Raw genomic sequence first — 27,597 nt, forward strand, 5'->3', positions numbered from 1 at the left:
TTCAAATAACACCAATATTGTTGGTGCACCATGATTGTGTCAGAAGAAAAACGTTAAAGTTCGCGTCGCGGAAGGTGCGGTTTATTTGATGTTGAGTGTATTTACCAATTTTAAAGTGAAAAAGTTTTACAGTGGTGTTTTATGGAAAAGGAAAACACATTTTGTAAGAAAACAACTGATAAAGTTTGTAAAATAACAACGCTCAAAACTGGGTTCAATTTTAGCGACGGGTTCTGTCCTGTGATCGGTTTAAATATTGAATTCGATAAAAGATTGAAGTCGATAGAGTTTCGTTTTGTAATATACTCAGGTGAAGGTTGTAGGAAATTACACATGCATGCAAAATTTCAGCTCAATGGAAAACCGGGAAGTGGGTCAATTTTAAGTTGCAAGATTTGATGCCAGACACCAGACAGGTAAAATAAAGAGTAGGCGCACACCGTTGATTTTTAGTTGGCCGATAGTTGTGCCCGATTTCAAATTGTATGAAGAATCGGCCAAATCGAATCGGCGTAGTGTGCGCACTCCCATACATGCCCATACTGATCAACTGCCCGATTAAACTATCGGCCGACGAAAAATCAACGGTGTGCGCCTACTCTAAAAGCTCGTAAAATGCAAACAAAGCACTCACCAAAGTTTCTTTGGTAATGCTCGGAGGTAGCGGCTGGAACTTGGGCAGGCCGGTGGACCAGCGGTGCTTGTTGGGCGGCTGCGGCGCGGGCTTGGCGCGGTCGCGGCCCAGCGTGGCGCTCCGCAGCTCGGGCTTCGCCCCGCGGCCCATGAACACGCCCCAGCGCCGCCGTTTCTTCTCCTTGCTGCTAACGCTCGTCTTCGTCTCGTTGGCCTCCGTGTTCGTCGAGCTCGATAATTCGGGCGCCATGTCCCCGCCGCGGTCGCACGCCGACTGATCGCTGATCTTTATCGACGTCACGTTGTCCGACTTGTTTATCGTGTTGTTGTTCGACACGCGGTGCGTCGACAGGCTTTGATACGGCGTCTCGTCGCACTCCTTTTCGTCCTGCCTCAACGATATTCGGTCGACCGCCAGCGTCACGTTTTCGAACTCCCTGTTTATCGATCGGTTCGAGGCTTCTTTCGGCACGCTCGACTCGCGGACACCCTTTATTATTTGAGCGTTCACGTAGTGGCTGTCGGGCGTTTCGATCTTCATCGGCACGTGATAGCTCGGCACGTTCAGCGTGGTGTTCAGGTTTCCGTAGTTATTTATGGCGGGGTGGCTGCCGTTCCGTTCGTTCAACCGCGCGATTTCATCCGTCGTCGTTAAACTCTGGGCTCGGTCTCGCATGGCGATATTGCGCTCGCTCTGCCAGGGCAGCGGCACATTCTCGTAGATGGGTTCGTGGTCGCTCGGCGGCGCCGGGCGGCGGTAGGGCGCGCGGTACCTAATAAATAAATAAATAAATAAATATCCTTGGACATTTTACACTGCGCCTCTAGTCCCAAACTAAGCAAAGCTTGTACTATGGGTACTAGACGACGGATATAAACATACTTAAATACTTTTTTTTTTTGTAAATACATACATAGGGGAGAGTTCGGTATATTGTACCGCCGGGCAAATTGTACCACCCTCATATTTCGTAAAGTATTTATTGAATGTCTGTAACTGCAACACTCAGCGATACACAACTAAAATCAATTAATATCGGCCATGTGGTTTTTGCCGTGACAACAAACACGTGTGTTTTATTTTGAAAAGTATTTTTTCATTGTTTTCAAGTAACTTTTGACAATACATGTTTAGTTTGCAATTTTGTTAAATTTAATTACAGGGTGTTTCTAATATATTATTTAGAAGCGTACATTAGTGTGGATTACAATTATTTGAAACATTTTTCGGTATTTATAAGCTATATTTTTTACCAATTTTTTAAAAGCACTATCACCTAGTCGGCTAAATTGTACCACATCAAGTTGTATGGAACTTTACCAAAGGATTTTGAAATTTTTTTTAGTAAATCATATTTTGAAGTTATAATAGCTTAGTTATGTTTGACTAACAATAAATGAAAGCAAAAGACTGGCAAAGTAGATTAGGTACAAGTGTGCGTTACGATAATTGGAATTACAAAACTTGTACTCAAAATCGTGATAACGTGTAAAACAATATCGATTGTCTATGTTATTAACTACTGTTCCTTTTCGTTTCCTAATTTGTTAAGAATGTATCGTATAATATTTTGCCATAGTTTTTTTATAGGCTTGAAATTTATTGAAATCCAATTTAGTAACCCTGTGGTACAAATTATCGAACCGGTTGGCTAAATTGGACCGAAGCTCTGAACTCGTACTTTGTTGATTTGTGCTAAATATACAACAATCATGTTAATTAATACTTATGAAATAGTAAGTTGAATAATGTATCTTTTATTATATACCATGGACATTAGCAAAAACAAAATTAAACTATGTGTAAAATGGGATTGAAAAAAACTGGTCCAAATAAGCGGACTCTCCCTTATTATACATAGAAAACACCCGGTCCAATACAAACAAATATGTTCATGCACACAAATGTTTGTACTGTGCGGGAATCGAACCCGCAACCTCCGGAATAGTAGTCCGTTTCGAACCACTACCACAGAATAATAATAAGTACTACGTACAGAAGTTTTACTTCGCGAAGGTATTTAAAAAAATGTATGCTCAATGTCATTAACAATATGGTGTAATTTAGCCTGTCTCAAGAGTCAAACACCATTTTGTTGACAAACGTCAGTGATCGGCACTGCGCCGAAGCTATAGGGCTGACTTCGGTAAAATGATGTGACGTGAGGTGTTAAACTGCGGAAAATGGCGGAGAAAATACATGATTTAGCATGAATTATCATGAATAATATTAACTACTTATTTACCTCTCAGTGTCTTGAGGCAACGTAAAAAATACATTTTGTGTTTTTATTATTATTTAGACAGTTAAATACTGCACAGTATTTAGTACACCATTTCCTTTATTTTATTCCATCATACACAAGAATACGCGTGCGTGAGTCAATGTTCGCTCGGATGTGAGGCCTTGTCGAATAGTATCCTGTAGGTGGGCCATCGTGCGTGTTTTGTTTTCGATGTAAACTCGCGGAGATGAACAGGCGTGACAGTACACCGTACGGCCGACAAACCTGTCGTCGTAGGCGCGCGGGCCCACCAGCACGGACGCCAGGTCGCCGTAGGTGCCGTGCGAGGGCGGCGCGCGGAGCCCGAGCACGCCGTAGTAGCCGAGGTAGCGCGCGGAGACCAGGTCGGGGCTGGAGCCGGTGACGGCCAGCAGCGGCCGCGGCGGCGCCAGGCTGGCCAGGTCGGGCGTGGAGCTGGACGCGGGATACGGCGGCGGCGGCTTGTACACTGGTAAAAAAGACAATGCCGGAAATTGGCGTCTTTTTTTTTCGCGCGGCCATCGACCAAACTTTGTTTTTTGATTACAAAATCTATTATATAAAAGAAAGTCGTGTTAGTTACTCCACTTATAACTCAAGAACGGCTGAACCGATTTAGCTGAAAATTGTCAGAGAGGTAGTTTAGAGCCAGGAGAAGGACATAGGATACTTTTTATCCCGTTATTTATTGCCATTAAGGCGGAAAAAAGTTCGCCGGGTCAGCTAGTAGTGTAATAAACCAAACTTACTATGACATGTATACCTCTAAACTCAGTCTGAACTGAGTTACGATCATTAGAAGTTTGATGATTTTCATACTAGATTTGCTTTTTGCGCGCAAAGTTTTGTAAGAAATTGCAACAAAATAGTGAGGTTGTATGTGTAAATGTTACGGCTAAAGATAGGTGTGAACATAAACTTAAGATTAGCCGGCTAAACTTAAGTGTAACCGCAGGCCCTTGGCTAAAAATGTAGAAGGAAATGGAAAAGGATACAACGTAATAATGTTTACTATTTTGACACGAAAACTTTATTAAAAAATAATCACTTTCATTACACATACATTTCAACCGACTTCAAAAAAGGAGGAGGTTCTCAATTCGACCCGTATGTTTTTTTTTCTATGTTTGTTACGCGATAACTCCGCCAATTATGAACCGATTTGAACAAATCTTTTTTCGGCGTATAGGTAATACCTCAAGGGTGGTCCCATTTAAATTTAATAATAGAAAAAATAACCCCCAAGGGTGGAAAATTGGGGATGAACTTTTTTATACGCAATATCTCCGCCGATTATAAATCAATTTGACTGATTATTTTTTTGTTGAATAGGTATTATCAAAAGGGTGGTTTCATGCGAATTTGAAGAAAATATTTCACCCCCAAGGGTGGAAAATTGGGGATGAACTTTTTTATACGCAATATTTTTAATTTTTAGTTTTTTTTGTGTTCACGCATTTGAAGTCGGTTTTATTTTTTTAAAAAGTTAATTATATGCACCTATGTAGGTATTCAAAATTACAATTATTACAATAACAAAATATTAATTACTTAAAATAAAATCTACCTAATCATTAAAATAAAATAATAAGGAACCATTTGGTCATTAAAGGATCTTCTGTAGGTATTTAAAATCACAAAATGCGCGTTGTCTCCCCACCGCCCCCTCAAGCCCTCCGCCGGCCTGGCGCGCCCATAGAATACATTTTTAGCCGTTTCGTTTTGGCTAATGTGCACATTAGCCGGCTAAAGATTGAATATCACGACGCAAACTAACATGTTATCGAACTTTAGCTGCTTCTCGAAGATAAACTTAAGTTTAGCCGGCTAATCTTAAGTTTATGTTCACACCTATCTTTAACCGTAACATAAACAAACAATACCATCCATTAAAGGCTCCAGACATCAGTATGGAGCAGAATCAGCGGAATAAAAAATAGCGCAATATTTTGTTGCAATTTCTTACAAAACTTGCGCACATAAAACAAATCTAGTATGAAAATCATCAAACTTCTAATGCTCGTAACTCAGTTCAGACTGAGTTTAGAGGTATACATGCCATAGTAAGTTTGGTTTATTACACTATTTTGTAATCAAAAAACAAAGTTTGGTCGATGGCCGCGCGAAAAAAAAAAGACGCCACTTTCCATACAAAATCTGGCATTGCCATTTAATAACGTTATCTGGCAACCCAGAAGCGTTGTATGCTCTATGGCCCCTCTCTATGGTCTCTTTTTCCTACCATTCAAGTGTGTGCACATGGTTGTAAATTATCTTCTCAATAAATAGAATATCACTGAAGTTAAGTGTCTTTTGTACCTGCCGCATCACGTTCATGGTCCTTCGAGCCGGATATCGTTATTACATTTTTACCATACACCCGCCCCATTGAAATTACATTTCAATCTTCAAACAAAGAAGTTAAAGCTATTAACATTACAACTTACATTTTGCAATATAATAATGTTAATAACTTTAACTTCTTTGTTTGAAGATTGAAATGTAATTTCAATGGGGCGGGTGTATGGTAAAAATTTAATAACGTTATCTGGCAACCCAGAAGCGTTGTATGCTCTATGGCCCCTCTCTATGGTCTCTTTTTCCTACCATTCAAGTGTGTGCACATGGTTGTAAATTATCTTCTCAATAAATAGAATATCACTGAAGTTAAGTGTCTTTTGTACCTGCCGCATCACTCTGTTCATGGTCCTTCGAGCCGGATATCGTTATTACATTTTTACCATACACCCGCCCCATTGAAATTACATTTCAATCTTCAAACAAAGAAGTTAAAGCTATTAACATTTCAACTTACATTTTGCAATATAATAATGTTAATAACTTTAACTTCTTTGTTTGAAGATTGAAATGTAATTTCAATGGGGCGGGTGTATGGTAAAAATTTAATAACGTTATCTGGCAACCCAGAAGCGTTGTATGCTCTATGGCCCCTCTCTATGGTCTCTTTTTCCTACCATTCAAGTGTGTGCACATGGTTGTAAATTATCTTCTCAATAAATAGAATATCACTGAAGTGTCTTTTGTACCTGCCGCATCACTCTGTTCATACACGTTGACGTAGGGCACGAGCGGGTAGGGCGCGCGGTAGTCGAGCGCATAGTAGTCGTCAGGCCGCGCGCGCCGCTCGTAGGGCAGCCGCTGCATGTCTGGGTGCGAGCCGAAGCCGCGCGGCGGGCCCGGCGCGGCCAGGCGCTGCTGCTGGTGCTTCTGTTGCACGGCCGTCTCGTAGTCCGGCGCCGGCCGGTACGACGGCAGCAGCGCTCTGGAAGCGACGTTGTTGTCGGGTCAAAAACTGTAAATGCTTGGGCGGACCAAACGCGGGGCAATGCAGCGCAGTTTGAATGCGGGCCCGCGCAAGTTGTAATACAAGAAACACTTGGAAGTGCGTCACACCAAATGGCAATGCCAGATTTTGTATGGAAGGTGGCGTCTTTTTTTTTCGCGCGGCCATCGACCAAACATTGTTTTTGATTACAAAATAGTGTAATAAACCAAACTTACTATGGCATGTATACCTCTAAACTCAGTCTGAACTGAGTTACGAACATTAGAAGTTTGATGATTTTCATACTAGATTTGCTTTTTGCGCGCAAGTTTTGTAAGAAATTGCTACAAAATATTGCGCTATTTTTTTATTGCGCTTATTCTGCTACATACTGATGTCTGGAGCCTTTCAATGGATGGTATTGTTTGTTTACACATACAATGTCACTATTTTGTTGCAATTTCTTACAAAACTTGCACGCAAAAAGCAATTCTAGTATGTAAAATCATCAAACTTCTAATGCTCGTAACTCAGTTCAGACTTAGTTTAGAGGTATACATGTCATAGTAAGTTTGGTTTATTACTATTTTGTAATAAAAAAACAAGGTTTGGTCGATGGCCGCGCGAAAAAAAAAAGACGCCAATTTCCGGCATTGTCTTTTGAACGCGGGCCCGCGCTCCAACCGCGCCGCACTGCAACTGCCGAACGACAAACGAGGCGGCGCGGGAGTGGGACAGAAGCGGCGCGAACGCGGGCCCGCGCCGTTGTATTACTATGGCGGCCATATTAGCCTGACACACCGGACGCAAGGCGGTAGCAGCGCGTTGAAAGCGGTTTTCGAATATTTAAATTTTTGACAACCGCCCGCGTTGCAACTGCTTTGAAACTGCGCTGCATTCAGTGTGCCTCAGCCGCGCTGCAACTGACCCGCACTGCTTCTGACCCGCGTTTGGTCTGTGGAAGCCTTAAGATAAAGGGCACAGCTGCAAACTGCTGGAGCTGGTGAACTAATGGAAAGGTATGGAGAAACTCGATGCCTTTCTGCCACATTCAGTATCACCCGAGTAAATACAAATGAGTAGGTCATCTTCATAGAAACGCACCGAGCGCGATTTGTATGTGAGCGCGCCAACACGTATGCGGCGCGCACGCACACACTGACAAAAATTAGCGGGGAGCCAGTAGTGGTTGCGCCGAATTTTGTCAGTGTGTGCGTGCGCGCCGCATANAAATGAGTAGGTCATCTTCATAGAAACGCACCGAGCGCGATTTGTATGTGAGCGCGCCAACACGTATGCGGCGCGCACGCACACACTGACAAAAATTAGCGGGGAGCCAGTAGTGGTTGCGCCGAATTTTGTCAGTGTGTGCGTGCGCGCCGCATACGTGTTGGCGCGCTCACATACAAACCGCGCCCGTGCGTTTCTATGAAGATGACCTACTCATACAAACACGGTAACAGTGATGCATTGTTTTTATGTCAGCTAGCCATTTCGAATTGCTCCAACTGTCACCTTCAGAGAGCTGGGCAAGGTTGAAAAACAGCGCAGCCCGGGACTTGCTCTTGAGGCAGCTTGAGCTGAACCTCATGGTCTTTTGTTTCCTGTATTTAATTTACTCTAGTTTTAATTTTAATTGTAACTTTTAAATTTTGGTTGTGGGGAAACAATAAGTGATTTTTATTTATTTATTTACCTGTTTCTGTGCGCGAGCGGCGGGTGCGGCTCGGCCAGCTCGAGGCAGGATGTGGAGTGCGCACGGTGCGCGGCGGTCAGCGGCTGCAGACGCGCGCTGCCCAGCTCCGGCGGTGAGCGCACTTCCAGCTCCTCGCGGCTCTCCGAGAGACCATGTTCCTGGCATCAGACAGAGATATTCAAGGGCTGGGCAAATATAGACATTGTTCCGGAGGCTCTCGCACCTCCAGCTCCTCGCGGCTCTCGGAGAGACCGTGTTCCTGGCATCAGACAGAGATATTCAAAGGCTGGGCAAATATAGACATTGTTCCGGAGGCTCCCGCACCTCCAGCTCCTCGCGGCTCTCCGACAGACCATGTTCCTGGACACAGACGAATGTATTCAAGGACTGGGCAAATATAGACATTGTTCCGGAGGCTCTCGCACCTCCAGCTCCTCGCGGCTCTCCGACAGACCATGTTCCTGAACACAGACGAGATATTCAAGGGCTGGGCAAATATAGACATTGTTCCGGGGGCTCCCGCACCTCCAGCTCCTCGCGGCTCTCCGAGAGACCATGTTCCTGGACAAAGACAGAGATATTCAAAGGCTGGGCAAATATAGACATTGTTCCGGAGGCTCCCGCACCTCCAGCTCCTCGCGGCTCTCCGAGCGACCATGTTCTTGGACACAGACGAAGGTATTAAGCACTGTCTTACGTCACTATCTGCGTCTTCTAAAAGAAAACTGTAAGAACATCGCAGCAGTCACCGCCTGCAAGATAGAAGGGGCTGCGTGAATGTAGACATTTTGTTATAAAATACACACGCACAAGATACGGAGACTGTTCACTCTGTATGGTGTCAAGTGGAAACAACTGGACACCAAAAAGTGTCTACGTCTGCACAAGGAGAGGCTGATTTCCTGTTGATTATATTTATTTGAAAAAGAAAGAAAGATACATTTATTACAATGGACATCACACAATACAAACAATTACATAGACATGACAGTGGCACATAATAATGGAAGAAGAAAAAACATAAAAACAAGAGTAAACTGAGCAGTGCCATCCATTCACCAACAAGATGCCCACTGCAAACGGGACCCCACTCAGCATATGCCGTGGCCCACGGTGACGAAGGCCACGGCGTTGGTTTTCAGGGTGCCCCATGCCGAGAGTGAGGGTTACGGACCATGCATTGATTTAATGTTTAGTGCGAAAGTGTTGTTTTTTATGTGTGTGCGATCGATGCAGTCATTTGATCCGATGTCTCAGACTAAAGGCGCTATACCTGAATAATGATCCTGAACTTGGGTGATAACAAAAGGTACGTCTTGTGGTTCGTAAATGAAAAAAATGATGGGGAAAATTATAAAATGTAGAACACATTCTGAAGTAATAACTGCAACTCTTTCACACATTCTCTAGGACGCTTCACTTTTTCCTCTCCATTGAAATGAAACAACAAACAATTAACGTCAAATTTCAAATTATTGCAATTAATAAAGAAAGCATGTAGTGATTGTGACAAATAAGTTTTAGGTCACCTAGTTAGAATCAACATTCTCGACTCGAAAGGCAATAAAATTTAAATAATGATACAGTTTACAATCAAACATAACCGCCAATTAATAATTCATTATTAGTTTTACAAAGCAAATCACAATCCGTTGTTCAGATTAGGTTTTGCTCCATTTAAAACGAAGCCACTAACGGAAAATGGTTTAAAAATGGTTGGTGTAATTAGAGGAGTAGTTTTTTGCGATAGGAATGAAACATACGCTTTCGTATTTCAGGAAGCAACAACACACGACGACACGCATGGTGAGCGCTCCCTTCCCCGCCACTGATAAACACCATGTGCCTGACACTATCACACCGATTGCCGGTATTTTTTTCAATTGATTTAGAACCAAAACACATTTGGAGTGACCAATGAATAGTAAGTTAACTGCAGTTGCAAGACTTTCTTTGACAGTGTAGCAGAATGGTGATGGGGCTACAAACAATCGACAGAAGTTATGAATAAGTTTGTTTTTTATTTAATTTTGTTAATTTATTGTAATAAATAATACTGAGAATTCAGGTAAGTAGTATTTTTTTGTTTTATTTATTTATTTATTAGGTACACCAACAAAGTCACATACATAATACAGTTCATACATTTTAACATGGTTTAACACATGATACGTATATGACCTCAATTACAGGTATACACAGCATTTCTTTTTGCAATGTTTTAATTTTATTTATTTTAAATGTGCTTTGTAACTTTGACTCGTTGTTCATAAAGCTTGTGGGTGCTACAGGGTGTCCAAAAAACAATGGATAACCCTGCAACCATCGATAGGGTCAAAATTTGATGTTAGGGAAACCATGGCAAGGCCAATCGATGGTTACAGGGTTATCTATTGTTTTTGGGACATCCTGTATAAACCTATTTAAGGCAAGTAAATTATATTTTATTTTATTTGTCGTCATTTTATTTTACTGATCGTCACTTACCATCAGGTGAGATACAGGCCAAGAGCTTCCTCATTGTAGATATAAAAAGGTAGCGAAAAGGTACTAAATTATATTTCGGGCCAATAATATACTTTATTTTTTTATGCAAGACTAGGCAGGTATTTGACCGCAATCGCACCTGGTGTTAAGTAAGATGCAGTCTAGGATTATGATGATACTGATGGCTTAAGTTACCCAGGCTGACTAGTTTTTAAATTGAGAATCAAATAGTTTTAGAACGATGTCGATGGCGCGACTATCGACAGTTAGCCGCACTATCTGCGCGCGCCGGCCGCCTAGCGCGGAATCCGCGGTGCGATGTTGTTTTTCAGTTTCCGCTTTTTAATTAGTTCTGCTTCATTGAGGCATCGCGATCGCCCGCCGAGCGAGAGCAACGCTGGGTCAGTGCTGTTAACTTGTTGTGTTGCTAAGATTTTTTTAATTTAATTGGTACTTATTTACTATTTCTCAACAAATCAGGTTGGCTGAGTATTTTAGTGGCTTACTCTTGAGGCGCGTTCACGCTACAGATTCAAGACGTAAAAGGGACATTATAAATATAAATTATGGGGAATCATTTTTCTACTTTACTGAGTGTGCTACAAGAATAGTAATGCTCGTGTCAAAAACGTGATGAAAGCATTCTGAAAAGTTGTTATGGGAGATATATCACCTTTGTGAATATTACTTATAGAAAAATGTAGATATACACCGGTTCTAAATGTTCGGTAACTACAAAACCCCTGTAAGTTACATTACATGTCGAAGAGTGACGGCTAGCTGATAGTAGTGGTAGTCGCAAACCAGGTGTCTAGACCAGAGGTTTTGATAAGCCGCAAATCAAGTAACTATCCATTAATTAAAAATCTTCATACCACAAATTGTTTACCACTTAATTATTGATTTAAAATTCTAACAAGAGAATTCGCGCGGAATGTTTTCAGCGGGCTATATCATTACGTTATTACATTGCCTGCGAGCGTCTTGCGCACTTTCGTTGGGGCATAGCTGACTAATTATGTGCTAAAGATAAATTATCGCCACGCCAGTGTTTATCCGATATCATGGTGATACGTGACCGATGCAGCGGCAGAACCATTATTTACAATAGTGAACACGATAAAAACACGACAAAACAAAATTAAAAATGCTACATTCAAAATTTTTTACAGGTGTTGGAATGAAATGGTCTTTCAGAAGTGTTCCCAGTGAGTGTGCATTTTTAAATTAACTAATATCACAGAACAAATCTGCTCATAGTCTTCTGGCTGATCGCATGATATAATTAATTTAAAAAAAACTAATAACTAAAACTTTCACCTATGACACAAGTTGATCGATCAATCACATCAATAGATGTAGTAAATGGAACCAAGCGTGGTGCTAAAAAATAAGATTCTTTAATCCTACTAATATTATAAATGCGAAAGTTTGGATGTCTGGATGATTGTTACTCTTTCACGCAAAACTATTGAACGGATTTTGATGAAACTATTATTGTTTATAACCCAGAATAACATATAGGCTATAATTTATGACGATCTGTAACAAACGAAATTTCACGCGGGTGAAGCCGCGGGCAAAAGCTAGTACCAAAATAAATGAAAATGTATTACATTTTATTTCAATTGATATTAAATTTATAACTTAGCAAATTGACACAGTACTAAACTCTAACTCGGTTGCTTACATAGGTAGAAGTCAGAGCCACATACACATGGTGCTTCCATCTTTTTCTATTTGAATAGGTATGTGCATTGTGCATTTAATTCACGTATTAGTGCAAACTTATGCTGCATCACGTAAGATCTACGTTACAAGATTCTAAATTTCATATTAATTAACGACCTTCTCTCATTACTAAGACCAATCCAAGATGTAATTACTGAACTATGCAATCTTGGCAGGAGTGACTGTCACAACGTAACTGTCTGGGCCCGTTGCGCGGCCCGCGACGCATAGCAATGAGCCGGGAGCGCACGTGACCTGACCATATGCATACGGTCACCTCAGGCTTATATGGTGGCTGATTATTTTTTGAGTGACAAAGCTGTACTGGCTATTATGAGTCTGTAAAAATAAATATTATAGACTACTGTAGATCAAGTGGTAATAATTCGCTCATTCAATTAATTAGTTCGTTCAATAAACAATAATATGATTGCGGGCTTAGATTGAGATGCTGCAACAAAGGGCACTTTAAGTCTGCGCGTAGAAATTGAATTTTAATTCATGAGTAAACAGCGCTTGTATAAAGTAATTTAACTCAGAAGAAGTATTCATCATAAATGGGAGTGGCTGGGGCCTGATGACCTGTACAACAAGTATGCAAATATCTATCATGGATTCCAGTCTCACGCAAATTACAATTGTCACTTAATGTTATGTTACTGAACTAGAAATGTATTTATTTCTTAAACTATCAAATGATAAGTCGACAAATTGACACCTTCATTAAAAAATGAACTCTTACAAAGTGAATATTTTGAGTCGGACGATTGTCGTCCATTTGCAACCCTTATGGAAAATTTTATGACAACTGCATTGGAACAAGGCTTGGTTCAGACACGCGGGTTAACCGCGCGGTTTCAGAGTGATTCTCATTGGCAATGCATTGAGGCGGTAGCCGTGCAGATATGGTTTAATGTAAAATCTCGGTTAATGAGCGTCTCTGAACCAGGGCTGCCTGTGGGTCTGTGCGGTCTTTTCAAAGTACACGCTAGTGACGTCCGGCTCAAACCGTGTAATTTGAAAGAGCTGGCGCCGGCAGGGCTCGCGCCGCCGCCTGCGTCTGCTGAAGGAGCCTGACGTCACTGACCTGGAAGTTGCGCCTGCTGAAGGAGCCTGAAGTCACTGACCTGGAAGTTGCGCCTGCTGAAGGAGCCTGACGTCACTGACCTGGAAGTTGCGCCTGCTGAAGGAGCCTGACGTCACTGACCTGGAAGTTGCGCCTGCTGAAGGAGCCTGACGTCACTGACCTGGAAGTTGCGCCTGCTGAAGGAGCCTGACGTCACTGACCTGGAAGTTGCGCCTGCTGAAGGAGCCTGACGTCACTGACCTGGAAGTTGCGCCTGCTGAAGGAGCCTGACGTCACTGACCTGGAAGTTGCGCCTGCTGAAGGAGCCTGACGTCACTGACCTGGAAGTTGCGCCTGCTGAAGGAGCCTGACGTCACTGACCTGGAAGTTGCGCCTGCTGAAGGAGCCTGACGTCACTGACCTGGAAGTTGGGCCGGGGCTCGTCGTAGGGCTGCTCGCTGAGCGCGCGCTGGTGACGCATGTAGAAGGTGTGCTGGCGGATGCAGGCGCGCCACACGTACTTGCCGTCCTCGGGCGACGGCAACGCGAACGATGCCGACTCCGCCTTACAGCACTCGATGCTGAACGTGCGTTTGTGGTTGATCACGTTCGTTATGTCCATCCATCTGGAAGGAGGGTAAAGTTAATCTATCTGTTATGTTAGGGAGAAGCCACACGGTGCGCGTGCGGTGTGGTCACGGCGTGGCGCCGGAGCGATGTCGCTGCGGCGTATAAAAAACTTGCATATAAAAAACAATGATATGCCAGACAGTGCGTTCCGGCACCGCACCGCAGGCACACCGCACTTCGATTGAGCGAGACGGTGCCGTTGCGGCGCCGCATACCACCATGTGTACTACAGTGATGCGGCAAAATGGCGCCGCACCGCACCGTGTGGCATATTCTCTCTAGGAGACAACGAAATGTTTTTTGCCGAAGTAACCAGAAGAAGTATTAGGACTCCACAAACAAGACATCCGAGATAGAAAAGATGGCATGGTCTCTTAAAGTACCGTAAGACCGACGTTCGTGATCGGGCCGTATTGAGCGCATAAGGCGCCCAATCAGTGGCGAACACAACTAGAGGGTTTCCCACCGCCGCACCGACCAAAGTCCAGCCTACGGCGGGCTCACTCTAGTGGGCCCGATCGAGGGGAATACGGACGCGGCCTGAGGGCGCCACGGTAGGCTCGGCCCTCGGCTCAAGCCGTGTCCGGGGGACGGGTTTGGGGTTACATAACCCATGAAACACACTCACCTATAGAAGGTGGGCGCGTCGCTGGCCTCGGTGAGCACCCGAATGCCGGTGAGCGAGATGGCGATGGTGGCATCGGTCTGGTCGCGCTGGTTGCGCGCCGCGAACATCTCCTGCCCGTATCCGCGCAGCTGCTGGCATGCTGTGATGAAGCCTTCTTCGGCTTGAGCCTACGACGGAAAAGTATAAAATAAATTGGTGAAGTGGTTGGTCATTGTAGAAATCCGTGGGAGAGACCTTTGTCCAGCAATGGACGGAAAGAACAAGCTAATATTAATATGCTTGTGTCAGGAGGAGTGAGTACACCACTATAGTTCAGCGACGTCAGAACTACGACCCTCCAATCGGCTATCACACACTAACACCGTTGGGCTATTGTCGCTTTAAATTACAAAGGCGGGTGTCGTCGACATTGCGAGGCGTAGTGTGTCTCGAGGTGCTCAAATGAGAAAATTCGCAAGCAGCCTCGCAATATCGATACACGCCTCAACATTGTCACACACAATCACATAACACACGTCACAAGAAAAAATCACGTTATGAGGAGAAATAGTAAATTGAGCAGTGCTAACCTGTCGCAATTGCAATGTCCATTGCAATGGGAGCCCTCATTATACACATTTCGTGACGCGCGGTGACGAAGACCGCGATGCTAGTTTTAGTTTTGACGTATGATTCCAGGTTTTCTTCTTTTTCGATAAAATGCAGCACATTACATGCACCATGATCACTGAATAACTAAATGCGGGTGAGTGAATATCACCAGACAAATCTGTCTACCCTCTTTCGAAACCTTCTATACTTTCCACATTTATGCACTGTTCACTAACTCACTTTCCACTCGCAAGTTGAATTTGAGAAAAAGGAACAGTCGACGGTACACCAAACTATGCATATTTATTGAAATATAGCACCTATAAGTATTAGAAGTATGTAAGATACTACCAATTTTCTGCTTGATCTTCCGTCACTTATTTGAAGGTAAAATTGTTAATAATAATAATAACAGACTTCCCTTTGCTGGATGAAACTCCGATATTTCGGCGCAGTTGCGTGCGCCATGATGATCACGGACGAAATGAACGAAATGCGGGTGGGCGTTTATTGCTAAGAAAAAATTTCTACCCACTTTTTTTCGATATTGGTAGCACTTATGACTAACTCACTTCTAACTCGAACTAGGAATCGAAAACTGCTTGGATAGAATTTTTGACCTAAATATTTATTGTTATGTGAAGTAATTTATCTATAGATGACGAGATGTATGATAAATAGGTGATTTTTTTTGTGTGACGGCCGAAATGATGGCGTATTGACGTTTATAGAGCATTTTCACATCAGCATCAGTAGAGAATAGATTCGATTCTTGGCCTTTACAAAAATAATTTGTCCTAGCTTCTAAATGCTTTGCGAGATAATCCCGTCAAAAACTTAATAATATAGCAAAAACGTATCTTTTTTACTTTATAGTCATCAAAATTGGAGTATTGTCTGATGCATAAGATTTTCCTGCGCAAAAGAGTGGCGGCAACATTTGCTTCGTTAGGTTTTACAACAATGCTCTTGCCGCGATATTATTCCTACAACAGTCGGACATAAACCTCCGTCATGACGCGGAAATCATAATTTAAAGGTCACACTTTTTTTTGTTATTAAAACTAGTTATTAATCGTAAACAATCTATGATGGCGGACTCGCCGACCGCCAAAGGCTTAAAAAAGTATTTTGCAAAGACTACTAAAAAGTAACTTAGTCTGCATTATCAGTCTATATTAGTAGTACGTATAATCATTAACAAGCAGTCTGGGCAATAATCATATCTTTATCAACGCCATCTCATTATAAGGTGGTTTCACATTCTCCAACAGTATTGCAGCTGAACGTTATCTGTGTGAAACTAGCGTAATGATTACTTAGCAGATAAAGCGGACTTCTAATGATAATACAGAACGATTCATTGTTCCCACGGCTGTCTACTTTTGTTAAGAAACAGATTATTATCATGTTTAATATAATATTGTCAAGGGAAAGTAAATGACATAAAGTTTAGATGAGAAGTACTATGTAATAGAATGAGAAATTCCCAAGGTTTATTTTAGTATTATCTTATTATTAAAGTATTACATACTATATTCTCAGGTTGTAAATTTAGTTTATGATGAAAATCTTTTGAGGTAAGTAGGTAATACAATTTTATTATGAAAGTTTCTTTGAAGGACTCAATATTTCCATATTTTAAATTATTTATTTATTATTTAACACTTAGCTGTAAGTTTTCCAAAAAATTGTAAAATAAATATATAAATTAGTACATAATATTGCCAATAATATTTAGTTGTAGCACATAAGCACATTATTTTTTTATAACTAATTCCAATTCCAATAAATTAATTTTAATCACTGTTGTTCATAATGTTTATAATTTTTTCATGTAAAAAATAATTAAAGTTCTAATTGACCGAACAAAAGTCATAATAATTAAGCTTTCTATTCATAATTACTAATTGCATATAATTATTTAAACACAACCCAAACAAATGAACTGTGTTTGCATTATTTCTACATCAAACTATTAGAAATTTATTACCAGTTTGGAACCGGGGTAATGCAAATATTATAAAAGAAAAAAATAATAAGAGAAAAGATTGAAACATTGGGTTGATGGAAAGCACATCTACTGTGCTTTGAAATTTATGTTAACAAATTACAAAATAACTATTATTATCCCTACATACATAATCATTATTATTTCATTGACCTTTTTAAGGGTCATACCCTTGTAATGCAATCTATTTTCTTATGTTGACACTAACTATTCCAGAAGCAAGTAAGGGTAATTTGCTACACTGCCTTTAGGACTTGCCAATGCCAAGATATTTAAATTAGCTTTATTTAATTGCGATTGCCCCTTCAACCCAATGTTTCAATCTTGATATTTGTACAGTTACCTGAGACATGTTGTGGAGTGCCATATGGTGCTGTATCACGGCTGCGGTGAGGTACTCCAGCTTTCCTGTCTCTGCCAGGGTGCTGCTGTCAATGATCTGCCCGCCATCTAGTATCTGCTTAGGAAATGTCAGCAAATTCTTCAAGTACTCCACTGTGTGCCTCTCTCGGTCGTGATTCCCATACTCAGCCTGCCTGCTGTACGAGGCTAGCACCACAGCTTGCTGGCAATCACAGATTATACGACCTTCCACTAAATCGTTCTTCAACTGCAAGAAGTAGTGGTATCTGGTCACCTCATCTGTGATCAGGCTCGTGCCGGATATGACGTAGTACATCACACGCAGATACAGTTGGTGGGAAGACGCATATTTGTCCAATTGGCGCTTGAGAGGTCTCTCCAGCTGCACCCATCGCGGCTGCTGGCTGCGGTCGATGTAGCGCAGCCCGAAGAACTCCGGCTGGTTTATGGCCTGCCTCTGGCACACATTGTCGAGACACTCCTGCCCTGAACTGTCCACGGACAGCGTACAATCCGCGACACCTCCATCCAGCAGCTCCACACTTATCACGAACAAACTCTTCGAAGCCACATTGTATTGCCGCGTTTTCTTCAGCTTCAACTTGAAAGGCATCTTCCTGGGTTACCCGGCGCCGATTTGCAATAACATCACACAGGAAACAAACGTTACGTTACATTTATGGTGTAAGAATGTAGGAAACGATGCCTCCGTTACGCGCGTCACATAACTTGTCACATTTCTAATAAGAAATTGTGTTTATGATTTTTTCGCTATCTCGTTTATGTCTGGCGAGGACAATGACGTATAAAGAAAGGCGAAAAGCAATAAAAAAATGCCAAGTAAACAATAAAATACAAAAACCACACATTCACAACACGGCCATCGCAATGACAAATGATTGACAGTGCGGTAAAGTGTTGCTATCACAGAAAAATAAAATGGGTACAAGTTTTTTTAATATTGTGTTTCACTCACGGCTTTGGGTGCAAGCCCTTTTCAGCCAGTTGTTCGTTGAGTATGAACTTTTGAATTTGATTTTTTGTAACAAAAACTTCTCATGGTGAGGTTTTTTATTTTACTGGATAACTTAAAAATGAACTAAATTAATTTGTGCGAATCATAAATATTGGAGTAATCGATTGAACATAGCTAGTAAATATTCTAAATAATAAATTGTATATCATTTTGTTCGAATCGGGTAACAACAATTATAGCCTGACCAGGAACATAAAAACCCTCGCCATGTTGCGGAAAACTAATGGTACTAATTTCTTTTAATGGCAACAGTAACTGAAAACTTCATTGACATGTCACCTTGCATGTCAGTCTATTGCTGTCAAAGTGTAAACAAACTTTATTTTAAATGTGCGCAATTGGTTTTATGAATTAAATTGCTAAAATATTTTTATAGTCGTGAAAGAAAAGTGGTTCACAATGTGTTAAAGTATTTGTCGAAGAGAAATACTAAGGGTTCGGACAATATTTTCATTGAATAATGTTTCCGACAAAGGTTGTCAAATTGACTGACATGTTTATCGTATAGTACAGTCCACTATGAAAATTAGCTGTGGTTTGTTTCAACTACCTATTTGAAAAATTTTGTCACTTTCTAAGTGTTGAATTTTATGGGATTGGGAAAGAAGTACCGAGTTTGAAGCGTTCATGAGCAGACATTGCAGTTGAATATTCAAGTTCTGAATTTGATTATTGATGAATAATAAAATAAATCCTACTAGCTCGATTGATGGTTTCATTTAATTTATTTAAACCAGGTTACCTATAATAATATTTTTTCGTTAATTTATGAAAATATCAAATTAGCCCGTAATCCTGAATCCTGATACATAAAGTTAGCCTATTAATTTAACACAGGTACGACTGTACTCAGTGTTGCACTATCAAATGCAATTGACGCGCCTCTATGCCAGGGTTTTTATGTTCCTGGTCAGGCTATAGCATTATTTTATTTTTAAATAATAAAGAAAGTTTTTAGAATAAAACAAGATTGATTTATGTATTCTCAACTTTATAAAAATATAATTTACAATAAACTACGATTTCAGTATAAATACAATTCGATTTTATAAAAAGTCTCTTCACAATACTTCATAATTATTTGTGACCATCCCCAAATAAGTACCTACATATTTTTAATTTCAGGCAGCAGACTTCCGTGACGTTTCATTTTCCAGTTTAATCCAATCTCGGGGCTCCTTTAAAACTTTCATTAGTTTTTCTTCAGGAGAATTTGCTTTTGGTTCGTGCATGTATTCCCATTTCTGCAAAAAAAAAAAAACAAATGTTGCCATTTAAATAAATAACTACTAACACAGTAATTAAAAAAAAATGTTTAATAATGGTACCACGATTTTGAAACATCAAGTGGCAAAAACTAAACCCAGTAATGTCTTATTATGTGGTTGTTGTCCAATAGCGATCCGGTGGGACAGTTCAGTGTAGGACATCTTTAAAAGCTCCACAAACTACTGAAGCGCGTTCCAAAAACAAATAAAAAACGGTCACACACAGTTGACAGTACTTACAGCATTAAGCGGCAGCGACATGAGTATCGACTCGTATCGCGCCTGCGGCGTGTGCAGCCCGAACTTGGTGCCGCGGTCGTAGATCAGGTTGAACTCCACGTAGCGCCCGCGCCGCAACAGCTGCCACTGCCGCTCGTGGTAGCCGTACGCGTCGTCTTTGCGCTTCTGGACTGTTGACACGAATAAAAACTATCATAGCTGTTAACTAAAGCTGGGTTTTCGGCGCGTGTTTTGCCTTACACAATCAACAAAAACATGTCAACATTCAACATTTTTTGTTGATTGTGTAGGGCAAAACGCGCTGAAAACCGGCTTAACACAAACAAATAACATTATTGTATTCGGCCAGTTGCATTGGGTGTTATTTGTTTTGATCTTGAAGTTTTAGTAGTCCGTTTGCAGGAACCGCTCACCGAAAAAATAATGACAACTGCGTCGAAATTAAAATGACAATAATCCACAACGGTGTGGTCTTGCAAACGCACGATTGTGACATCTTGTTCAACACGTGTAATTTGAAAGAGTCATATATTGCTATTAGTATTGCTATGGTATGTTGTCTATTAGTATGGCTCACTGATGGGCAGGTAGCTTGGGATGACGGCCTCGGCGCAGCTGGTGACGAAGTTGAAGGCGGCATACTTATACGGACCTCATAAGATACCACTCTGTTAAGCTCGATCTACCGTTGTTATGATAGGTAAAGCCCGGTCCGTAAGCACGTAGAATTTTTTCCAATGACCCCTAGCTACCCATCCTTATCGCTCGCGTGTAATTATATTGCTGTCGCGACTGTGCGACTGGCACCCGCAGTGAGTGTGCGAGCGCGATAGCAACATAATTTAGCGCGAGCGATAAGGATGGGTAGCTAGGGGTCATTGGACAAAATTCTACGTGCTCACGGACCAGACTATATCTGTAATCTGTATGGCTCACCGATGGGCAGGTAGCTCGGGATGACGGCTTCGGCGCAGCTGGTGACGAAGTTGAAGGCGGCGTACTGGCTGGGCGTGTCCAGGTCGTCAAAGAAGATGCCGCCGACGCCGCGCCGTTCGCCGCGGTGCGGGATATGGAAATAGTCGTCGCACCATTTCTTGAATCTAAAGTCAATGTTCTAAAATAAACTTTATGGCCAAAGGTTTTAAAGTAGAGAGCTGACTGACATTAATTTAAATTCACTTTTTTTCTATTACTTAAGTATCGAAAACCCAGATTCGTTTTCCACTAAGCTACAGCGCACACTGGCACGCGACACTGACAGCTCGGTGACTTGACGCCTCTTCTTGTCAATTTCATCATCATCTTCTTCTGTCGCTGTCGCGTGTCGCCCAGTGTGCGCTGTCGCTAAATCAAATTATTTTATTCCGTTCAAGTTACAGAAGAGAAGCATATGATACACATCCAAATTATACTCTAGTCTTTTCAGTGATTTAAATGTACTCACTTGGCATAATAGGTCTCGTCATGTGCGTCACACGCATGTTTTAGCGTGAGGTGAAAGTGTGCTGCATCCTCCTCATTCAAGTAGTATGGCGTTAGATCTGTGCCTCCGCCAAACCACCAATGGACACCTATGAATAATAATGAATAGTATAGCCTGACCAGGAACATAAAAACCCTCGCCATGTTGCGGAAAACTAATGGTACTAATTTCTTTTAATGGCAACAGTAACTGAAAACTTCATTGTCATGTCACCTTGCATGTCAGTCTATTGCTGTCAAAGTGTAAACAAACTTTATTTTAAATGTACGCAACTGATTTTGTGAATTAAATTGCTAAAATCTTTTTATAGTCGTGAAAGAAAAGTGGTTCACAATGTGTTAAAGTATTTGACGAAGAGAAATACTAAGGGTTTGGACAATATTTTCATTGAATAATGTTTCCGACAAAGGTTGTCAAATTGACTGACATGTGTATCGTATAGTACAGTCCACTATGAAAATTAGCTGTGGTTTGTTTCAACTACCTATTTTAAAATTTTTTGTCACTTTCTAAGTGTTGAATTTTATGGAATTGGGAAAGAAGTACCGAGTTTGAAGCGTTCATGAGCAGACATTGCAGTTGAATATTCAAGTTCTGAATTTGATTATTGATGAATAATAAAATAAATCCTACTAGCTCGATTGATGGTTTCTTATAATATTTTTATACCAGGTTACCTATAATAATATGTTTTCGTTAATTCATTAAAACCCGTAATTCTGAATCCTGATACATAGTTAGCCTATTAATTTAACACAGGTACGACTGTACTCAGTGTTGCACTATCAAATGCAATTGACGCGCCACTATGCCAGGGTTTTTATGTTCCTGGTCAGGCTATATAAAATATTCAAATAAATATTGCTCGAAGAAAATGTAAAAAAAAAAACATCTATTAATACATTCAAACCAATAATGCCAAAAAAACTAAAAGCACACATTTCATGGCCCCACCGGAGTTTGACACTAAACTGTTGGTGTTGCCAGTAATAAGTTTTTCTTATTCTTTTTTGTTGTTGGCAATACTCATAAAGGCCGACTAAAGCCTGGTCTGTGACTTCTGTGAGCACATAGAATTTTGTCCAATGACCCCAAGCTACCCATCCTTATCGCTCGCGCGTAATTATGTTGCTATCTCGCTCGCACACTCACTGCGGGCGCTTGTCGCACAGGCGATAAGGATGGGTAGCTTGGGGTCATTAGACAAAATTCTACGTGCTCACAGACCAGGCTTTAGACAGTAATAATAGGTTATTGCACACTACAAAATTTTAAGGTCGTTGTACACCTTACCGTCTTTGTCTTGAACTTCGAAGTAGCGATAGTTGAAGTGTATCGTCGGCACCATGGGGTTCCGAGGGTGGATGACTGCGCTGACTCCCGCCGCGAAGAACGGCAGGTCGGTGTTCTGAAGGTTTTTACCCCTGAACAGATTTAAAGAAGTTAGGTTTAATGCTCTAGTTCTAGTATAGCAAGACGAATGTTCAAACTTCAAATCACATTATTATGATATTTGTTAAATCTGATTAGACAAAATTATCTTAAGATAGGATTAAAATTATCTTAAGCCCCCCTAGTACTAAGTCTCCTCGCCTTTTTCTCAGTCATTACGTTCTTGACAGAGTGGTCATGGTCGCCATGAGTGTGATTTGTTATGGGCGGATGTTGCTTGTCTCGTCATCTTTCCCTTGATACGGGACTATTCCCACCTCTCGTTCCCACCACTGCAACTCCTGTGTAGCCAGGATCTACAGCTTGACCGCCACAAAAACCGGGGGAAAGTTAAACTGTCATTGGACCCGCAAGGAAATTAATCAGAAGAACATAGGAGTTCGAAATTAAGGTTCGACTTCCCTCCATTGCAAAGCGGATGACAGGTGACAAACAAAGGTTTAAAACCTTTAAGAAAAGATTATTATGCACCACGGACATTAAATTAAATTAAGGGGCCTATCTTATGAGCAATTAGCAACTACCTGCCAATAATATTTTTCACAAAATCGCTTAAAAGCACGGAAATTTTTCCTTGTCGCAACAAGATCGGTGTAATAAATCTTTCCCTTGATTGATAGTGGTCAATTCGGTGCACTCGTGCTGGGTACCACCCACAGGAGTTTTGATTAGGTCAGGGTCTATCCATCGCGTTGACGATCGTCCCCGTGACCTGGTGGTGCCCTTCACTTTGTGTTGCATCACAAGGCGTACTATTGAGTTGGTGTTACGTCTCCCCCCAGTTACCTGCTCCTCATCTGCTGGACAGCGGCTGGGGGCAGGGTGCCAGACACCACGGAAATGTTGACGCCGGCCTTTTCGAAGACTCGGCCATCTTGCAGCACGCACGTGATGCCGCCGCCACCCTCGCTGCGAAGCCAGCGGTCCACTTTGAACTTTGCGTCCTGGAAATAAGGACTGCTAAGTGTACTGGACAAGTTCTTTGGCTGTTCTGAATAAAAATCTACCCGGTTCCCTAGATCTATTTCAAATCACGTAAATGAATGCGCATGTTTCAATTTATAAGATCTAGGTATTATTTATGGTGACTGCACCATCAGCTAATTATAAATGGGAAAGCTTATGAGGATGGAGGATGGATATTTGCTAAATATTCTTACGTTGAATAGATTAAGGTGAATATTAAGAACAAGAGAAAAAGATGGGACATTTTTTATTAGTATACCGATTTTTGGAAGGGGGACACGCACTCCTTTATTAATGACTTTCTGTAAAAGACCAGTCTACTTTCGTTTTATTTGATCATCAACAAGGTTACATTGAGGTTTGAAATTGTTTATTGAAATCACATCCTTTGGTGAGCAGTATTTTTCAGGACATAAATAAAAGTCTTTGCCTGGAAATAGTTGAACCAGTTGGCGCATTCCAAAAATAGGGCAAGGTCATGTTAAATGCACGCATTAAACTTGGCAAGGAGCTCAGTGTATGGCGTTAGGCTGGGCTCAGAGCGTCATGTTCGTCATAAAGGAAAGTCTACGATAATAGGTCAACTTCTTCCCTCATTTTCAGGGTCACGAGACTCACAACCATTGATTTATTTATTTATTTAATGTTTATTACACGTAAAAATACAAACGCAAGACTGAACTGTCAAATGATGATAAAGCCTAGTATTATATTATCTGTGATAAAGCTATTTCTATTACGACGATTGGTTTTTTCCAGTTATGTTATGAGTATGACGTGTTTATTATTTTAGTTTCTTTCCTTTGAAATCAAATGAATTATTTTAAGTTGATAACATTTGTTATGGAATACTAGACTCATTAAATATTAATATTGAACACAAATGTTCTCTCCTGCATGTCTGGAAGAGATTACATTCTAGGGATAAGACTCTTTGTAGTTCCTGGAATTGAAATTTTTTTCTGTGCCCTATCTTATTTTTGAAAAATATAATTAATACTTTTGATATGGCCCATAAGTCAGTGGTACTAGTAAAAAGTATTATATTGCCTTTATTAAACAACGTACAAATACTACACAGTAATGAACTATTAATCATGACTGGTGAAAACAATTATTCAATTAGTATTTATTAGATGAACCAAGCAGTTATTAATACAAAACGATTTATTACTGTTACTGTAAATGTACAAACTATCATGCAGGTTAAATATTCCCTATTTATTCATACATAGGGTAAACTGCCAGTCATTGGACACTTAAGAAAGTTATTGGACAGTTATTTAATGAATTAAAAATAGCATTTCTATTTCAACAACTGAGAGATTCCGACTGATGGAGATAAAAGGGCGTTTTTTTGAAGGAATATTCATTTTAAGAAAATTCAAGGGTTGTTTTGTCCAATGACTGGCAGCGTCCAATGACTGTCGGTTTACCCTACCTACTTTCAACAGTGAGCTAGGGAATGAAATAGGGATTAAGATCTTGATAATATCAGTTGTTTTTTATAAATATGCATACTTTAATGACATTTTGATTATAATATTAATTCTAATGACATTTATTAGTTGTATTTGTATCATCAAGATCTTACAAGATCTTATTGCGTCATAAGTTATGAAGAAATGAATATAAATGACGTACTTAATAAAATATTGAAACTAATATTTTAAACTCGCTAGTGCATTAAAAATAAAAGAAAGTTAAAAAATAAATAAAGTAATGAATCATACCGGATATGTAACATAAAGGTCCTCATCAAAATCATAATCATCAATCGTTTTCTCATCTTCCCATGCCTACAAGAAAATGACAAAAGATAACATTTTACCATGGGACAGGTGACACAACTTGCATAAAAAATGTTTTATTTAGCCCTGGAAACCCATATAATATAAAATGAATCATACATTTTAATTTTAAGTCTGATCATCTAAGATCTGAAACATCTAGTTTTTCAGAGATATCAATCTTTTGAACCTCCGTCTGCTAATCATCAACAGCAGTAAATTAGTGACAACAGTCTGTACTTCTAGGAATCTTCTAATCATTGAAATGTAGAATTGTTTAATAAAATAGATTCCGCGGAGTGGGCCTGGTGACCTGTAATACAGATTTTCTTAAAATCTACAATAGGCACCAGCTCTCACAATGCTAATCTATAGTTTAACAGATATTATACGAAATGTTTTTCCTAATATATTGTGAGAGAAATAAATAAATTATTAATATTACCTGGTCCTCCTCTTTCTCCAATGCCCGACAGAACTCTGCTTGTATCCTCATGATGAGCAGTTCCATTTGTGTCTTCATGTCATTCTGTGTTTTCTCCAGTTTGTCTATGGGCGTGATGGGTTCTGCCATGTAGTTCTGAAGCTGCATGATTTCCTTCATGTCCGCTTTGTTGTTTTTGTGTTGACTGTACGCTATGTAGCCAGCGCCTAGTAGTGCTGCACAGTACAGACTGGAAAAAATATAATCATAAACAATGTAGACAGGAATGGAAAACATAACATTGTTTTATAGAATCAGATACACAGCTACAAGTTTGCTGACTTAAAAATTACTTAAGAAATAGTAATAAAGAGCTATGTAGTTTGTACACACATGTTGTAGCGCATAAGTAGACGATTTCTAGGAAACAAATGCTTAAACAAATCATTTAGGTCATAATCAGGAAGTTAAGTGCTAATAATGATCAAAGTACATGCTAAGTAACATAACCTGCCTACCTACTTCCTCACTTAAGTTAATTGGGTCAAACAAACTGGGAACTAGTCAATAAGAATACTATTACTATTCATATCTTATATGAATGTATTGCACTGATAAGAATCTAATGGGAACATTTCTAACTCTAACTTGGTAGATATCCATTGAAACACTTGAATCATTGACTTACTTGATAGGTCGATCCTTGAACTTTTTATAGCTTCCCACATAACTGAGTGTACGGAAACTCCGAACAACTATTTTATACGACATTTTTGGATTAATTTGTACAAAAATACGTGTTTTTGGATGTTTATTTTGACAGGCCAAGTACCCGGTTGAAAAGTTGATCGACGTTTGACAGTTCACGTCACATGTGTGTGATGTTTACGTACGGGGCGCCGCTAGGCGGGAATTTCGCGAACCAGCTATCAGCTGTAATTTTTCCTCCGCAACGCAAGACGCGCCTACATGCGCAATATGTGTTCATCTCTTTTCCGTGCATGGGGATAGCATCGATCGGCCGCGGCGCGCTCTTTCCGGCCAGTCCGCGGCGACCTCGCCGACAACGTGGTGGACAGGTTCGCAGTGCGCGTGTGTAGCGCGGTCTCTGCTATCCCGGCTATCGATCGGGCTCGGAGCCGCATTGCCGTACATTCCGGAGGCGGTGCCTCGCCTAGTTTTCGTCGATCGTCGGCGTGGCGGGCGCGTGGCGGCGTCGGCGGCGGCTAGGGGCGGCCCTGCGCAGTAGAGTAGCGGCGAGAGAGCGCGGGAGCGACCGATCTTCCTTCCGCCAAAACCGGCTCGCTGTCCGCCGCGGACGGCTGTGATGTAGCCGCCGGCGCGAGCGGCCTCGGACAAAGGACCCGCGTCGACTCGGTGATCGCGATGAAGAAGTTCACGTTCAAGGGGGTGCTGGACGGCTTCCGCAGCTCCGTGCAGGCGGCGCCGCGCGGGGTGGAGCAGGAGATCCAGGAGACGCTGCGGCCGGACCACTTCCAGATTAAAAAGGTGAGTTTTGACGTTGGATATCGCGCGCCGCGGTCCAAGGTTT

General features: G+C 41.1%; 2 protein-coding genes across 3 annotated transcripts in view; both read right to left on the minus strand.

The window, feature by feature from the left end:
- Positions 1–18,277, minus strand: part of Pez (protein tyrosine phosphatase non-receptor pez) — a 29,799-nt gene extending 11,522 nt beyond the window's left edge. The window contains exons 1-7 of the mRNA XM_028319535.1: positions 17,367–18,277; positions 14,422–14,588; positions 13,585–13,789; positions 7,880–8,037; positions 5,945–6,180; positions 3,144–3,366; positions 635–1,406 (exon numbers count right to left, since the gene is read on the minus strand). Coding sequence (XP_028175336.1) covers positions 635–1,406; positions 3,144–3,366; positions 5,945–6,180; positions 7,880–8,037; positions 13,585–13,789; positions 14,422–14,588; positions 17,367–17,999 — 2,394 coding nt within the window. The 5' untranslated portion in view covers positions 18,000–18,277. The remainder of the gene's footprint in view (positions 1–634; positions 1,407–3,143; positions 3,367–5,944; positions 6,181–7,879; positions 8,038–13,584; positions 13,790–14,421; positions 14,589–17,366) is intronic.
- Positions 18,278–19,396: 1,119 nt separating this feature from the next.
- Positions 19,397–26,909, minus strand: Coprox (oxygen-dependent coproporphyrinogen-III oxidase). Of its 2 annotated transcripts, XM_028319560.1 has the most exons (9): positions 26,734–26,909; positions 26,067–26,295; positions 25,565–25,630; positions 23,652–23,809; positions 22,707–22,837; positions 21,375–21,501; positions 20,867–21,030; positions 19,931–20,100; positions 19,397–19,666 (listed from the first exon to the last, which is right to left on the minus strand). In XM_028319560.1, exons 1-9 carry the CDS (start codon positions 26,814–26,816, stop codon positions 19,544–19,546), a joined length of 1,251 nt encoding a protein of 416 aa, XP_028175361.1. In that variant the 5' UTR covers positions 26,817–26,909; the 3' UTR covers positions 19,397–19,543. The 2 variants fall into 2 exon arrangements, with proteins under 2 accessions (XP_028175361.1, XP_028175362.1); XM_028319561.1 differs by lacking the exon at positions 25,565–25,630.
- Positions 26,910–27,597: the final 688 nt, after the last annotated feature.

This window comes from Ostrinia furnacalis, unplaced genomic scaffold, assembly GCF_004193835.3.
Source record: "Ostrinia furnacalis isolate ACB-3 unplaced genomic scaffold, ASM419383v2 OfSCF7245, whole genome shotgun sequence".
Lineage (NCBI taxonomy): Eukaryota > Metazoa > Arthropoda > Insecta > Lepidoptera > Crambidae > Ostrinia > Ostrinia furnacalis.

What these genes read in the sequence shown, in the direction of transcription:
- Coprox (XM_028319560.1), bottom strand. Translation starts at nt 26,816, where the DNA reads ATGTCGTATAAAATAGTTGTTCGGAGTTTCCGTACACTCAGTTATGTG. An exon ending in ACCTTTATGTTACATATCCG is followed by an intron (nt 23,810 to 25,564) that starts GTATGATTCATT and finishes CCTTATTTCCAG; the next exon opens with GACGCAAAGTTCAAAGTGGA. An exon ending in TGTCGCTGCCGCTTAATGCT is followed by an intron (nt 19,667 to 19,930) that starts GTAAGTACTGTC and finishes TTTTTTTTGCAG; the next exon opens with AAATGGGAATACATGCACGA.